Source organism: Pyrus communis, chromosome 14 (genome assembly GCF_963583255.1).
Source record: "Pyrus communis chromosome 14, drPyrComm1.1, whole genome shotgun sequence".
NCBI classification, from domain to species: domain Eukaryota; kingdom Viridiplantae; phylum Streptophyta; class Magnoliopsida; order Rosales; family Rosaceae; genus Pyrus; species Pyrus communis.
The window spans coordinates 14017890-14033920 of NC_084816.1; the positions used below are offsets into that span (position 1 = coordinate 14017890).

At 36.1% G+C, this 16031-nt stretch overlaps 1 protein-coding gene across 1 annotated transcript; it reads right to left on the reverse strand.

Annotated features, from left to right (window-relative positions):
* Positions 1-6981: 6981 nt before the first annotated feature.
* LOC137716591 (uncharacterized) lies at positions 6982-8670 on the reverse strand. The gene has a single exon (XM_068456038.1). The coding sequence runs from the start codon at positions 8590-8592 to the stop codon at positions 7948-7950; it is 645 nt and encodes a 214-aa protein (XP_068312139.1). The 5' UTR covers positions 8593-8670; the 3' UTR covers positions 6982-7947.
* Positions 8671-16031: the final 7361 nt, after the last annotated feature.

The window sequence follows — 16031 nt, forward strand, 5'->3', positions numbered from 1 at the left end:
CAACTTATGTCTCTACAATATTTGTTTACTTACAGGTGCTGCAGCCATTGTAAGGGTTAATTTGTATCTTTTTTGTTCCTTACTGCATCAACTACATCTTTGCACCAACTATTGAGATGACCATGGCAATAGTCGAGCTAAAAAAAAGGAGCAAGATGATCAAAAGCATCAATCTGCAGCACCTTACTTTGTTAAAAATATTGAACTGATCCTAGATGAGAATGAGCATTGATATGCAATAATTTAGTTCCTGAGAGAGTAGTGTTGAATCTACTTTTATTATATGTTCAATTTATAATTTAATCTTATTTTGCCTTCAATTTCTTTAGAAATAAGAATTTCGATTTCAATTTTTTTTTTTTGAGAATTCATATACTTACTTTTCTTTTTACAGATTCCTAAAGCCTATGATAAACCTTCCTCTTTAGATATAGATATATCTTCGTTTAATGCACTTGGATGCTTTAATTTTTGATGAACAATTGTTTTGGCTGAACAATTTGTATGTGCAGAGTAATGAAATCTATCATTGGTATCAGTGGCATTCAACCACATCTATCTAATGAATGATTGAAATGATGGATATAATATGCATTTTCTTTGTCATTTCAATGCAGTGATAAGCTAGGTTTAAGCGTTGAATTGGGTTCCTTTGCGGCTGGACTAATTATATCAACTACTGATCTCATATGATCAAGAAATATGTAAGCTGTCTTTATACTCGAGAGAAATTAAGTACATTGGACAAGACCATTCATCCTCTTTGTCTTTCTATTTACTTTTTTTTAATTTATTTTCCCCTTTAAAATTTTCTGCCATGCTATTTCATTTGGTTTTTTTATTTTCCTACAGGTTTTCATTTTGAAAGGTAAGTATTACATTCGTATGAATTATATGTCATTGCTCAGGTTTATAATTTTTTTTTTTGTTTTTTTTTCTTGCTCAGGCATTATTTTATTTTCGCTTCATATTGATATTGAGTTTCTGTTTGGAAATGCTTCGGTTTTTTTGTTCACTTGCTGAGAATGTATCTGCCAAATTTTTAAGGGCCATTTCTTTGTTTCTTCTTATCTTCCTCTTTCTTTGTCCAATTATAAAGTAGTTTTTTATTTTTGTCGCTATAAAGAGCTTTTCTTTGTCCATTTATGCTTGACGCAATATGCTCCCTCATTATCATAAGAAAACTCCGTCTTAGCTATTGGTTATGTGTCCCCCATTTGTTTACTTATATGTTCTACTGTTTTGAGTTAAATTTAACAAACCATCCACACTTAAGAGCTCCCTATTTCAAAATGCGAACCCATCCAGAGAAAATCCATAAGAGAAAATTGCAAATTCCATTTTTTCTAGAATAACAAATTCCATTTCCAGCTTACTTTATATATTATTCTACTATGTATGCCCTCCTCCAATGCAACATTGTACATCAATGTCTTCTCTATTTTAACTTTACATGTTACTCATTTGTATGTTGTTGCTCTCAAACTTCATATAATCTTCATTCGCTTTTTAACACTGTAATGTTGCATTGTTTGCAAAGGATTCCTTTATATATGGTTTCTTTGTGAAATTAATCATAGTAGATTATTGCATCTTCGTCATAACGATACCTTCTTTACTATTTTAATTTCTACATTCACATTTTTTTTTTACTGTTTTTGTTGCTAGCAATGATTTATTTGAACTCCCCAACCCTATTTAATTAGTATCGTTGAGATATATTTGATATAGGAGTGAAGTGCGAAAAATGGGTTGGTTTGAATGCACTCATTTTACTCTTTTTACATCTGATAGAGCAGGTGAAAATAGAGGGAAACAAAAATCTCATTTGCACCTTCAGATTCACAAATGAACTCTATCTCAGTTTTATTTATGTCCCCCTTTTGTTTTCTTATATGTACGAACTAACAACTCCTTTTTTATCAAAATTTGTAGCACTAGCTGAAACCTTAAACCTCAACATAATGAAGATGAAGATGAGCCAGAAACAGTGAAGTAGGAAAATCTAGATTCAGTAACATGTTCATAGTCTATCTAAATACCTTGAATAATAAGCAGTTTAATGTTGTTAATCTTTTGATCACAGTAATATGTTGCTAAGTTACCTTCTCAAACAATAGACATGTAAATATTGATATATAAAACTTATTTTGTGTTAAATAGGATTGTCTTAAACGGTGTTTCTAAAACCTGGTGCAAAGCGCTAGTATTCATGCTTGTAAACTCAAAAATCTAACACGTAAATATTTTCTATAAAATGGCTCCCCCTGAACTTTTTTAGCTAAATGAAGAGCCACTAATATGAGTAAACTGTTGATTTTCTTCATAAACCTTCACTTAGTTTTCAATTTCTCCTCTAAATTTTTTAATTGGAAAATTAACAACTCAAACTAATTTTTTTTTGCCGATTTAGTTTTTAATTCATTCCATCCAAATTTCTATTAAATGAAAGCATGTGCACAATATGTGAGAATATTTTGGTTGCTTCGTTCTTTAAAATAATTGAAAACCCTAGATTTTGTAAAATGTCGACCTATGCAAATTTGGGTGATTTTATAGCTTTTATGTCTGAAAGTCTAGCGAAGTGGCACTTTTTGTCCTCAAAGGAGAATCACGTGGTGTGCACATCATAAAATTTAACATTAATTTAGATGGAATCTATGAAAAATTAACGGTAGGGGAAAATCAGCCAAAAAAATAGTTTAAGTCCTTGATTTTCCAATTAAGAAGTTAAGGGGGAAATCAAAAGCTAAGTGAAAGTTCAAGGGCGGGGGGGGGGGGGGGGGGGGGGGGTGGGGGATAGGCAGTTTACTCCCACTAATATTCCCACACCCATTCCAACATTCTTGGAAGCTATAGCATCACCAAACTTCCATGATCGTGGCAATGAGTAAAAGTCAAAGACATTAAAGATAAGATTAATTATTAAGTTCAATCTTTAATACATTCATTATTGCATATCAACTCAAACAAGTAAAACAAAAATCAAAATTGCTTCTATCATCATTCCAAGATATTATCGCATAATTAATATCTTGAAATTATTCTTTCTTCATTCATATTACGGATGACACACTTTGTCTAATGGGAAGCCATCATGTATAGGGCAAAACCCTAACACTTGAGCTAGTCACCTCCCTATAATACCCCATTCTCCACCAAATTCTGGTAAGTTACCCATTAAGCCCTAAATACACACTCTTTTAAGAGAAACTGATTTAGTGCTTTCATTGAGAGCCCAATTTACTATTCTCGAATAAGGCTTTGGCATTCACTTTTGAAATTTTCTATTACGTTGAATTTCTCAGAGTGTCATTTAATTTTCTTAGACATGCGAACCCAACGCGCTCCATCCCAAGGCTTGGCGAGCTGACCCGACTCTGTGTCTTGACCCAAGCCCGCACCCGTGTGCCCCATGCGGTCTCAACCATCCAAACTTGTCCCTAGACTAGTTCAGCAGAACCGGCCCCTAGTCATTGAACTGGCTTTATCTCATACCGAACTAGCCAGACCAACGATCAAGCAGATGACTAAACATGAGGTGTAAAGATTGTGTTACTATAGATGAACTCTAGAAGGATGTATTTATACAATTCGTGGATAAGACTTTTTAGGATAGTAGAATCCGTATTAAGCTGGGAGAATCCATAAGGATAACTAGGAAGTAGATATTGCATCCTTTTAGGAAATGTGATTACTTGCAGGACATGACAATGCTTAGATTGTAATGACTCCAAGATTATAGGGAACCTGTTGATTCCATACTGGATTAGGTTCCCGAATCTTGCTGAACAAGAAAGGTTTATCGCAGCGAAGTTGGCAGACTTCATCCACTGATTCTAGAACAGGATGATGGTGGCATCGTTGATCCATTTAGTCAGCTTTGTTAAAGAGACTGTTGAGTTCAGGATTGAACTTCTGTGGTAGGCGTACTTTGATCTGTCTTACTCTAGCCCTGGAAAATCATGGTCTCACAATTGCCCCAAACTAAGCATCAGAAATGACTAGTTCCCCTTGAGGGTAGTTACCCAGAGAACATGCCTTTCAGAGTAAGTTAGAATATGTATCGTTTTCTTCATTTCAAACATGTGGCGTCCTAACTTTATTTCTCATGAGCCTGTAGACATCGAAGCGTTCAGTATTCGGGCACACTACCTTGTAAATCATGCCTTCAATATCTTAATGATGAGGATTGTCGCAGTTGCACGTGCGTGGAAAACGAGGTTTTGTTCGTTGTTTTCTCTAGCCTAATCTAGCAGTTGGATCCACTGATGACCGTCCATATTCAATGGCCAAACGACTTTCGGATATCCTTTTTTAAATATTCTCATATTTCTTCTTTAGTCTTAAAGAATTCCCAAATTGCTTTAAAAAGGTCTTGCAGCCCCCTTTTTCAAGTCAACCTTTCACCTCTTTGTTTACTTCCTTCAAATTCCTTCACCCAAACCAATGGCCGCGCCTTTAATCGAGCTTCCTCATCCTGCTGCTAACTATGATTCTCAGTTCAAACCTCTCATGGTGAAGGTGCGAAGTGAAGAAGAAGCAAAAGTTTTTGCTAGTCTCCGTCAGCATCTTCTAAACAGCTGCACCATCACATGGGAGAGGGGCCATAATGTCCAAAATCCCTTGCCACAACCTTCAAATCCCAAACGTCCTTGTGCTAGAATCCACCATTGGTATTCGGATCTGGGTTTGAGGTTTCCTCATTCCCCTTTCCTAAAACAATTGTTGAATTGCTTTGGTGTTGCTCTATGTAACTTGACCCCCGCTTCATTTCGTATACTCTTCTGCTTCGAGCGCCTGAACAAGTGGTATGGGGCGGAGTTGGGTATATCTAGGAGTTCTCCATGTTTCGCACTATGCACAAGAGCTCCGACCCCCACTACTTCTAACCCAAATGAAATCTAAATCCCCCACCCGCCTTACTTCCTTATCCCCACTCATTTTTCTCTCAACTAATCACTAAAATGGCTAGGAATTTGGAGTACAAACAGAAGCTAAAATTAAAAAAAAAAAATTAATAATTGATGGCAGATTGGGTGTGTGCGATGATTATGTCTAGGCATTCCATTAGGGAATGGGTCGAAAATGATGCGTTCGATCTCATGGAGGGATTGGTCGATGGCTAGGTTTTGGGTAGTTAGGAGCAGCGAGTGGAGAGGTATGAATGAAGGAGATGACGGATGGGGACAGTGCTGAAGATGACGGCTGGACGACATTGTCTGATGGGTTGAGAGACGAAAAGACAAGCCTTTATTTTCCGTTTTTCTCATTTTCATTTCGTTTTTTTGTCTCATTTTCATTTTGTTTTTTTGTCTCATTTTCATTTTGTTTTTATATATTCTAGAATTAATAAATTAACTATTTGTGTGTAATCCGTGTGGAACGCCACATCATCACACTAACAGAAAATTTAACAGATTTCTAACGAAAAAACTATATTGGTCAATGTTAGGGACAAAACTGAGGAATTTGGCCAATCTCAAGGATACTTTGGCTAAAAAGCCAATTTATAAAGAGAGCCTTCTTAAGGTAGTCTTTAAAAAAATTCAATATATTGATGTTAGAAAGCAATAACTAAAGTTGAAACAAACTTTAGAACTCACACTAATTATCAGTTTTCAAATATCTTTACTTAATAAGTAAAGAGAGTTACAAAAATAACCATTACTAAATAAACAACAATTAGTTCAATCTTAAGAAACCAAATAACAAAACCTTTAAAAAGTACAACATTAAAGTTTCATTTAAAGATGGTTGTCCGTGTATTTTTTAGTGCAAAATCATCATTAAATTAAATTGTAAGGGCCATTAAAGTATTATTAAGTTGCTAAAAAAAAATCAGAAAACTGAAAAAGCTTTTTGTTTTTACCAAAAAAAATGGGAAAGTTGAAAAATAGGTAGTTGTAGGTCCCACTTGAAACTTTTTTCGCGTTTAACTATGTAAACATTTTCGGTCATATATGACGCGCTGTATATATTGGATAACACAAGTATTTTTGAGCTCTGTGCGGCTGAACACTTCCCTTCACCCTCCCCACCTTCCGGGCGCCCCACCAAAACCACCACTGCAAGAAATCCTTAAATACGGTTGATTTTAATGAAAATACCAGTTGCATAAGCATTATTATTTTTCTCTCTTTAGATGTACGATTACAAGAGGAACAAACCTTGAGGGCAAAATAACTGCTGACTAATGAACATTTCTGACTGTCAAGTCAGAAATCTGTATCAAGTTCAAACCGATGTGCTCAGGTTTAGGAGACTGTTGCATACCGTGTGTTGATAAGTTGTCAAACAAGTTTAGGTATAACTTAAAACTATGAAAGAATCTTGGGTCAAAGAGCTTTATTGCTCCCTCAATCTGTAAGATGAATTGAATACCAAATCCAACTAGATTTGGCGGTTTGGGTTAGGTAAGTCGAATCAGGATTCATCTCCCTTGCCTTGCGGCCGCTCAAGCTAATTTGGCTTGACCCCGAAGGTATTCGTATAATGGGTTTTGGTGGACAAGAAGTCCAACCCATATTCTTTTATCTTAAACTCACATGTATATTTTATTTTACTTTTCTATTTGCTCATGGGATACCTAGCAGACCATTTTTAACAGTATCATACAGTATATATTCATTCATATGCATATGAAAAACTTTATAGTCTTTCCTAAGACATATAAAAATACAAACTACATCAAAATTCTTTATGCATAATGACGGACGTGCATTGTTACTATGTTAATATGGTCGAAAATGTATCAACAACATATTAATAATTTTTATTGACGACAATATAATATAATCACATTATATATGAATCAAGATATACAGACAAATGTTCATTCTAAAGTTGGACTATACAAAATTACAATAAACTTTGATGTGGATGCATGACCAAATATAGGGATGAACTAGTTAAAAAAAGATATTATGCAACTGAAAAAAGAAATTTTAATTCTAATACAAAAGAAGCGAATGATGGTGGATTCGTCTTTCACTTTAAACTATTATATTACAATTTTCCATTCTCTTGATCGAGCTTAGAATAAAAATATTACTAGTAATAAAAAGAATATAAGCAATTTTACTTTGATAACAACTAAATTTTGTTGCACTCACGAATACGTATGGAGAGAAAGAAAGAAAACAATACGTACAATTTGCATCGCCCACCAATTCTGCTGAATGAGGGTGGCCTATCGTATCATTTTGCATGAGCCCATCACATGAAGGATTCGCACGCCAACTTTTGCAGAGGTGTCACCTCTACTAAGCGTGATTTACGGGGAGGCATCCCCTCTTATGTTTAATAATCAACAAACGCATGCAAGGGTTGAGTATTGGCGAAATTCTAACCCCAATTAGATTTAGACACGATACACTTTTTAGTTATTTTGAGAACTTAAGTACTCTTTTTCAAATCTAGGTTCACTAGATCTGCTTTCATACACATGTGGCATCTCATTTGAAACCAATGAAATTTAGTTACCACAATTACAATAAAGTTATATAGCGACTAGTACATGACCAAATATAAGGATGAACCAATTTAAACAAAGATTTATGCAACTAAAAGGGCAATGCTCTAATAGAAAAAGAAGCAAATGGTGGATTGCTCTGGAATTAGCATTTCTCTTTAATCTACTATATCCCAGATTCAAAATCTCCTCTTTTTTTATTTTTTATTTTTATTTTTTTTATTGTAGCTTAGACTACGAATATCTCTTATAATAAAAAGAAAAAACTATTTTACTATTTTACTTTAACAAAAATTAAATTTTGTACTAGTCACAAATACATATATATAATAATCAAGAAAACAATACGTACAATTAGCAAACCTTTCTTTCTTCTTATGCCCTTAATTAGCTACTAGTATAGTAAATTTACAAATTAACTTTTCCTTGATACAAAATTCAATTAAATTGTATAAAAACAAAAAGGAAATTAACTAGATGACTTCCTGCTCTTTTTCTTTCCACTCCAGCCCTATATATTTGCATGGTGAAAACCTAACCTTATACTCAGAAATGGTTTCAAGCTTAGGCGACCATAATTGCTCTTTAGACACAACGAGTTGTTCATAGTGCTTTTGCAGCTCAGGTGTGCTACAAAGAAAAGTAGTATTTACAGAACTATCAGCCTCAGACGACCCATCAATTTCCTTGTGACTTCTTGCAATTAGCCTTGCTATGAACTCTGGCACCACCTTGATCAAGACCTTTCCGTTTGAATCCTTTATGTACTCAAACGGGCACTCCCCGAAATTGATAGGAGCTGCCTTCTTGTTGGGCCTCGACGATGAGCCTAGGGCGGCGAGGGTCGAGGCTGAGAGGACGCTGCATGCGAAACGATCAATCGGAAGAACGAAATAGGTCTGGCCAAGCATGAGCTCGTCGTTGATGGCTAAGGCAGGAACCGGGCGGCCGATGAAGAAAGAGTCTGCGTGGCAAACCATTTGGTCAGGGAACTCGAACATGATCTCTCCAGCGATGTGGTTTCCTTTGAGGAATCTTGTGGTGCTGCCTTCTGAAAATATTACTTTCACAACTGAGTTTGTTTTTTGCTGAAAGCAGGGAGAAACTGCATTGCCCATATGATTGGATGGAGTGAGATGATAGTTAAGGAATTAGGATTTAGGAAGGTAGTTGGCTTTTAGGTAATGGACGACGGGAGAGAAAGGGTGTTGGGGGTTATTATATGAGAGGGAAGGGATGAAGTTGACTTGGATAAAGTCTTTCCTTGTTTTCTTTTAGATTTGAGCATGCCGGTGGTCAGTTATGACGGCTTTGACAAGCTCTATCTTTTGGTACGTGATTAATTGTTCTTTTCAAAGTTACTTTAACCAGATCGTTTTCATTTTTCTGTGGTGCACTTTATGTTACCTTAAATTCGGTTTTTCGGTCATGAAAGTAAGGTGTAACTAATACATAGATAATACCATTATCTATGAGATAACACAGAGAAAGAAGTGGGAGTATGTTGTGGAAGATTATTTTTTATTATTATTTTATACTTTTCGTGTAAAATTTAATCTTTGTAAATTTAAGAGGAAAACTGGAATCCATTCCGTCCTCTCTCTCTCTCTCTCTCTCTCTCTCTCTATATATATATATATATATATATATTTTTTTTTTTAATTTTAAATTTAGATGTCCCTCACTCAGCCATACTTTTATTTTTCATACAAGCACATGCATATAATGCGTGGAGATTGCCAGCTAGTATATATATAAACAAAGGATAATGTTAGGGAGATCAAATTCGTAAATTAATTTTGTAAACTATATGATATGAAAGTTGATGATTGAATTATTACTTAAACGTTAATAAATGTGTTAATTTCTATTGATGATACATAATTTAATTTACAAATTTTATCTACAAATTTAGTTTTTTAACATTACCCATCTACAAAATACCTTCAATTGCACGTGATCATACCTAAATCCCTTAAATTGTGTGCCGACAAATGGTTTTTTAGTTACTTCTTAATATCTGAATTTTAATTCCGACAACATCTTTGATTTTAGGGTTAGGAGAGGTGAGGGTTTAGATTAGCTATGGTCTATGGATGACTCATGTTGAAGATTGAATCGCATCGTTTGGACCAAGAGAGATACCCAAACGGAGTGCAAAAACTACAAAAGATTTTGTTTACAGATACATACTATAAACATGAAAATTCTATAACGAATGAAACGAGAACACGAGTACAAAGTAGATTTGTATTGATTTGAATTTGTATGTTACAATCTCTGTTTACAATCTTCCTCTGACGAACGGTTGAACGATTGCTTCAAGTTTTGAGCTTGAAAACAACGCGTGGATGATCTTCACCTCATGGGTGCTGTAAAGATAGTGTTTGATGCGGGATTGTGTTGCTTCAAGGGTCTTGGCGACTTGATCTTGAAACGAACATTGCTACAAGTTTATAAGATTACAACAATGCCTTGAAGGAATTAGCACGAGTGCTTGTTGATTCTTCAAGGAAGTGCTTAGGCTTTGGTCGAGAGAAAGATTCGGCTTTGGTTGAATGTTCTTCGAAGAGAGCTTTGGCAACATATTAGTCTTCAAAGGTTTAGCAAAGGTTCTTCAGTGTAGAGATTTTTCCTTGTAATTATAGGCTTTTCAAAACTTGCCTTTAGATGGATTTGGCTTTGATTTATGTCCTAATTCATCCATGGGAGAATTTAGGTACGTTATGTATCTTAATTCCCTTGCTTGGTCAAATTTAAGAGCCAATCTTCAATTCTCGCTTGTTCTATGAAGATGCTTTAACTTTCTTTCCGGTTTTAGGATCAATTTGGATCCTTTTGCTGAATTTAAGGGAGATTTCTCCCCTTTGCCACATTTTGGGGAAGTTTTCTGCTTCTTTTGCTTGACTTGTGCAACATGTCATTGATGACTTGTCCATTTGTGATGAGTCATATGCCACGTGGAGCTTGGTGATGCATCTTTTGTATGCAACAAAATTTACATGTCTACACATACATGTTTTGTTAATAATCATTTTGATTCTGGTCTCTATTCAACCTAATTGTTAGAATGAAACATTGTTTATTTAAATAGTTTGATCGAGATCTCTAACATCATTTAAGGGATTTAATGTGACATCCCACATCGCCTAGGGAAGTGATCCTTATATGTATATTCTCATCCTTACCTAGCACGAGGCCTTTTGGGAGCTCACTGGCTTCGGGTTCCATCGGAACTCCGAAGTTAAGCGAGTAGCGTGCAAGAGCATTTCAAGGATGGGTGACCCATCGGGAAGTTCTCGTGTGAGTTCCCAAAAATAAAACTATGACGGCCAGCATGCCCTGATCTCGGTTGGGATTGGTATCAGAGCCTAACCCTGGCTGCGTGTGTGCCAACGAGGATGTCGGGCCCCTAAGGGGGGTGGATTGTGATCCTTATATGTATATTCCCATCCTTACCTAGCACGAGGCCTTTTGGGAGCTCACTGGCTTCGGGTTCCATGGGAACTCCGAAGTTAAGCAAGTAGCGTGCGAGAGCATTCCCAGGATGGGTGACCCATAGGGAAGTTCTCGTGTGAGTTCCCAAAAACAAAACCGTGAGGGCGTGGTCAGGGCCCAAAGCGGACAATATCGTGCTACGGTGGTGGAGCGGGCCCAGGAAGTGGTCCCCCAGGGCCGGGATGTGACACTTAACTTCTGCATTTATGCATTCAATATCTCACAAATAATGAAATTTAAACAAATTCAAATAATATTGCTATAATATAATAATTACTTAAAAATCAATAATAGTCTTCACATATTTCTAGCAAAAAGATAATGTACCCACATAATTATTAATATATTTTAAGAAATAACTATTAATATATTTTGAAACATAAAATAAATACATGCAATTAACATGGGTACATTCAGCAAAAAAAAAAAAAAAGAATACAAATTTCCAAACTTTCTATAATTAGAAAGAAAAATACACTTGTGAGGAATGTAGAATGAGATTTTTCGAGTGCTAATAACAGTTGCCTTTGGAAATGATTAATAAGCTTAACAATTTAAAATGTACATATGATGACATGTAAATAATTTAATATTCAAATAATGACATGAAAAAAGTTAATTTATAAATAAAAAAACAAAGAATGATAACCTAATTTATATCAGAATAAGTGGATAACCGTGACTTGCCACTAGTTGTCTCATTTAAAAAAAATGATAACCTAATTTATCCACTTTTAATTAACTTGCAACATGTTTAATTATTAGAATCAAGAATGATTCTTAAAACGGAAATGGAATGAATATTCATGTGGAATGTCTTATTCCATTGTTAGGTTTTTTTTCTTTCGTTAAAGAAATTCCATTGTTGGGTTTGCAAACAGTAAATAAATAAATAAATATGTGAACCAGCAGTCCCTTGAGGGATTTCTTAAATATTTTATTTAAGGGACACCTTTTGATCTTTATTACATAACGTTTTTTATTTATAGATTGTTCTTAAAAAAAAAATTAAATAAATTCAAAATTATTAATACATTCAATTGTAGTGTAGAAAATAGACTAATATAATTTTTCAAAGACAAACTAATATGATTACCATTTAATTCAACGGTCAAATGGTATTGGATTTAGGTGAATTTCGGTAGTGATAGTCTTTGAGAAAAAAACCGAATGATGTATGGTTGGATCATTCTGCAAAAAGATCCTCAAATAAGTTTATTTAAGAGATTGTCCTCCAAAAAAAAGTTTATTTAAGAGATCCCTTAACCAAAGAAGAATTTTTAAACCAGTACCCCAAAATAATGGATATATATGTAAACCAGTGCGCCAAGGAACGTTCAAAATAGTTTTATTTCACCTTTTAACTCTCTTCAGTGCCTCCATATCCTTATTTCTTATTTTTATTTTGCAAAATATATAAGTACTAAGGAATGATGAATTTTTATTTGTAAAATAATAAACACATCCTTTTTAGCCTCTAACATGCTTCTATTTAATTTAGACCGTTATTTTCTTTTAAATTATTCAATTGGATGGCTAAAAATCAAAAGGAGCGTGTGAGAACCTAAAATAGTGTGTGAAAGCCCCTCTCTCTTCATTTTTAGTGCTTTGCTTAGCTTCTACCTAGTTAATTATATTTTAAACGGGTATAATCATGAGGCACTTAATATTTAAGAAACTCTGGAGTTATCATCAATTCATGGTTTCAAATTAAGAACAGCCACACGCTTGATACTTGGTTAAGTCCCATGCTGTTGATTTGTTGACCCATTGCATGAGAAACTTACCCAGACCCATAGGACCATGCATAACATGCGTGAACTAAAACTTGTCCCTAGATTCAAAGGCCGGTTAGGGTTTGTCTTAATCACTGGTTCACTGTTCTAGCCAGCCAATTTGTGCTTATTTATGAGATATGCGGAAAAATTTATACCCTTGACCATAGTTTCTAACTCAATTTTAATTAACTGAAGAGATTTGAATTAGGATACAAAGATACAAGTCAGACACAGTGAACAAACTGGTCTAACTTCCATCTTAGCTTGTTATCTTTAGGTTCGCATAGTAAATCTTACTGATGATCCTAAATTATAACATGGATGTGGATTGTTGAATGGTTCTTCAATCTTTGCAGAAAACACACGCGTATATGCTGAATTTGAAACCACGTTTGAATGGTTTTCATAATTCTTTTTTCCACAATGTTCTTGTCTACCTTTGCCGTGTTGTACGTAGCAGCAAATAGAATAGTAGATATCTACTCCACTAATTTTTTAATTAAACCAAAAAGTCAGCCCTCAAATTAGCACGTGACTTTTAATTTGTAAATCATTGCTAGATTTGATACAATGAATCATATGGAGCAAAAAATACTCAAGAAAAATATGAAGGTGATATGTGGATTCTAGAGTGAAAAGGATAAAATTACCCTCGAGGAATACCAGAATTCCTACGCACGAGCAGTGGACAATCATGACTCAATCAAGGTCAAAAGTGCTCAAAATAGGTAATTATTCAAAACCTATTTCATCCATCCTCATCAAATTTTCTCTACAAGGTAACCCCAAATCATTCATTTTAAATTATATTAATTATCTAATTAATTGATTTATTACTCAATTAATTTATTAATTAGCTAACAAATTATAAATCACACCAAAAAACCATCCAAGTGGCCGGCCATATCCTTATAAATTATACCTCATTTTCTTCAAAACTCAATTCCAACTCTCTTACAAAATTCTCTAAATTCTCCAAACACTTTTCCCTCAAAATTCTAATTTTGGCATCGAAGGTTCTTCGGCCAAAGCTTCCCGCCCCCCCCCCCCCCCAAAAAAAAAATCATCCTGGGTGCGTGAGGCTCTTGGTCTTGACCTAAGGTGATATTTGTTTTGTAGGTGCAATTTTGTCTAAGAAGAAGAAGGCGGAAATTTGCATCCATAAATTGGTGCTTTCATTGAGAGTTGAGTCACACACTCGTAGAAGACTCTAGCATCCAAGGTTTTTCGTTTTCTTGTTCATTTGTAGATTTTTCGTATGTTCCTATTCTTGGAGTTTTTATTTCTAAAAATTCTTCAATAAAACATAAAAGAAAAGTATAATGGCAAGAGATTCAGAAATCTCGATGAATGGAAATTCCAATGTTTAAGGGTTAGGACCGCGGCGATCTACAAGGCTCAACACAACGATGAACGGAGCACCACCACCACCAAGGGGCACCACCGTGGAAACAACCACAGTGGCCACCATGGCAACAACCACAGTGGCCACCATGGCAGCTACCCTCGGCAAGGCCCACTACGCCAAGGCCATGGCCCAAACCGTGCCACTTCAACCTTCAAGGGCCCAAGCCTTAGCCGAGCCGCCCAAACCCAACGCGAACCTAACGGGTTGCCAAGCTGAGCCTTAGCCTCGTACCTAAGTGCGCCACACGCCGAGCAGCCTACTTCTGTGATGTTTATGATTTCCGTTGAACTTAATGATCTTTGTTGAATGTCTCTATCATGCGTATTCCATAGTTAGGGACTTTGATTAGGAATAATTTGGTTGTAATGCGTATTCCATTCAATCCAATGAATCTAGGGAAATCTGAAAGTTAATTTAAGCGGATCTAATTAACTTGGAGCATTGAGAATTCACAGCTCATTTGGCTTTCCAAGCAGCCCAAATCGCTCCAAGATTAGTTCAACTGTCCCGGCTTCAAATTTCTAGGCCTACAATTGAACTGAGGCCATTTTCAGCACATTTCTCCATGAATTTGACATTTCCCAACTCAAATCTCGTGCTCGGAGTTTACCACACTTCCACTGCTCAAGAAGATGCATTCCTTCCAAGCTCTTCCAATCCAAATGGAAAACAACACTTGTCTGGACAAGTCATAGAATTGATGAGTGCCCTCGCACATCAGATGACCTTGATGAATCAGCTCTTGCAGTGCACCGAGATGCAACGTGCCATAGACGAGGTGTCTCGAAGTAGGAAAAGGGCAAACGAAGAACCTCTCTAGTAGTATCCCAGCAAGCAGCCACGAACTGAGCGTTCGGGTAGTGTACACTCTTGATTGGGCCATTGAGATAGTGTATATTCTTATCTTAGCGCACGAAAGAGCATGCACTCTTGACTAAGCCCATGGACAAACATACATTCACGATTGAGGCCACACTCCGATAGTCAATATGAGTAACCTTCCAGGCAAAGTGTTCATTCGCGGCTAGGCCCACAAGAAGCATCATTCACCTCACATCGGAGTAGGTAGCATAATGGATGGAGAGAAGCAGTCACTCAGTCTGACTTAAGCTCAACCAGTAGCCTGCAAAGAATTCCCTTGCCTGTTAGGAACAAACCACATGCACTGCAGCTCCAGCATAGACGAGTCGAGCATGTAGAAGAGCAGCCTAAACTAGTAGGTCACAACTGAGGGCAGCCGAGAGCTTCGTTACCCCCAACAAAGGCAAATTCAGGAAGAAGTAGAAAGGCTCTTAACCGAGCGATTGCACGATTTCCAACGCAACAAGGTCACTAACGAGGCATTACGATGGGACATGACCAACATAAGTAGGTTATCCTTCACGGACGAGATCGAGTCGGCAGAGCCTCCATGCAAGTTCAGCATGCCGCATTTCATATCCTTCAAAGGGGATGGAAGCTCGGCGAGACACCTAAAGCACTACTGAAGCTCAATGATCCTCCATCGAAACAATGACGATCTTATATGCAAGATATTTGCCACCACTATATAAGGCCAGGTGCAAGATTGGTTCTACACCCTGCCGCCACAATCCACCCGGAGTTTCGATGAATTTTCTTTGGTTTTCACCAAAGAATATTCATCCTATCGCTCAATCAAGAAAAAGTCTTACCATTTGTTTAACGTCAAGAAGAACCCAAATGAGTTGTTTTGGGACTATGTGAAGAGGCTTAAAGCAGAGAAGGCAAAGATAGTCGGATGCAACGACTAGATAGCTAGAGCAGCCTTCCAAAAAGGACTTTTAGCAGACCACTTGCTGTTCGGAGAGTTGATCATGAAAGAAGATCTAACTCTAGCAAACTTTTTCAGTCT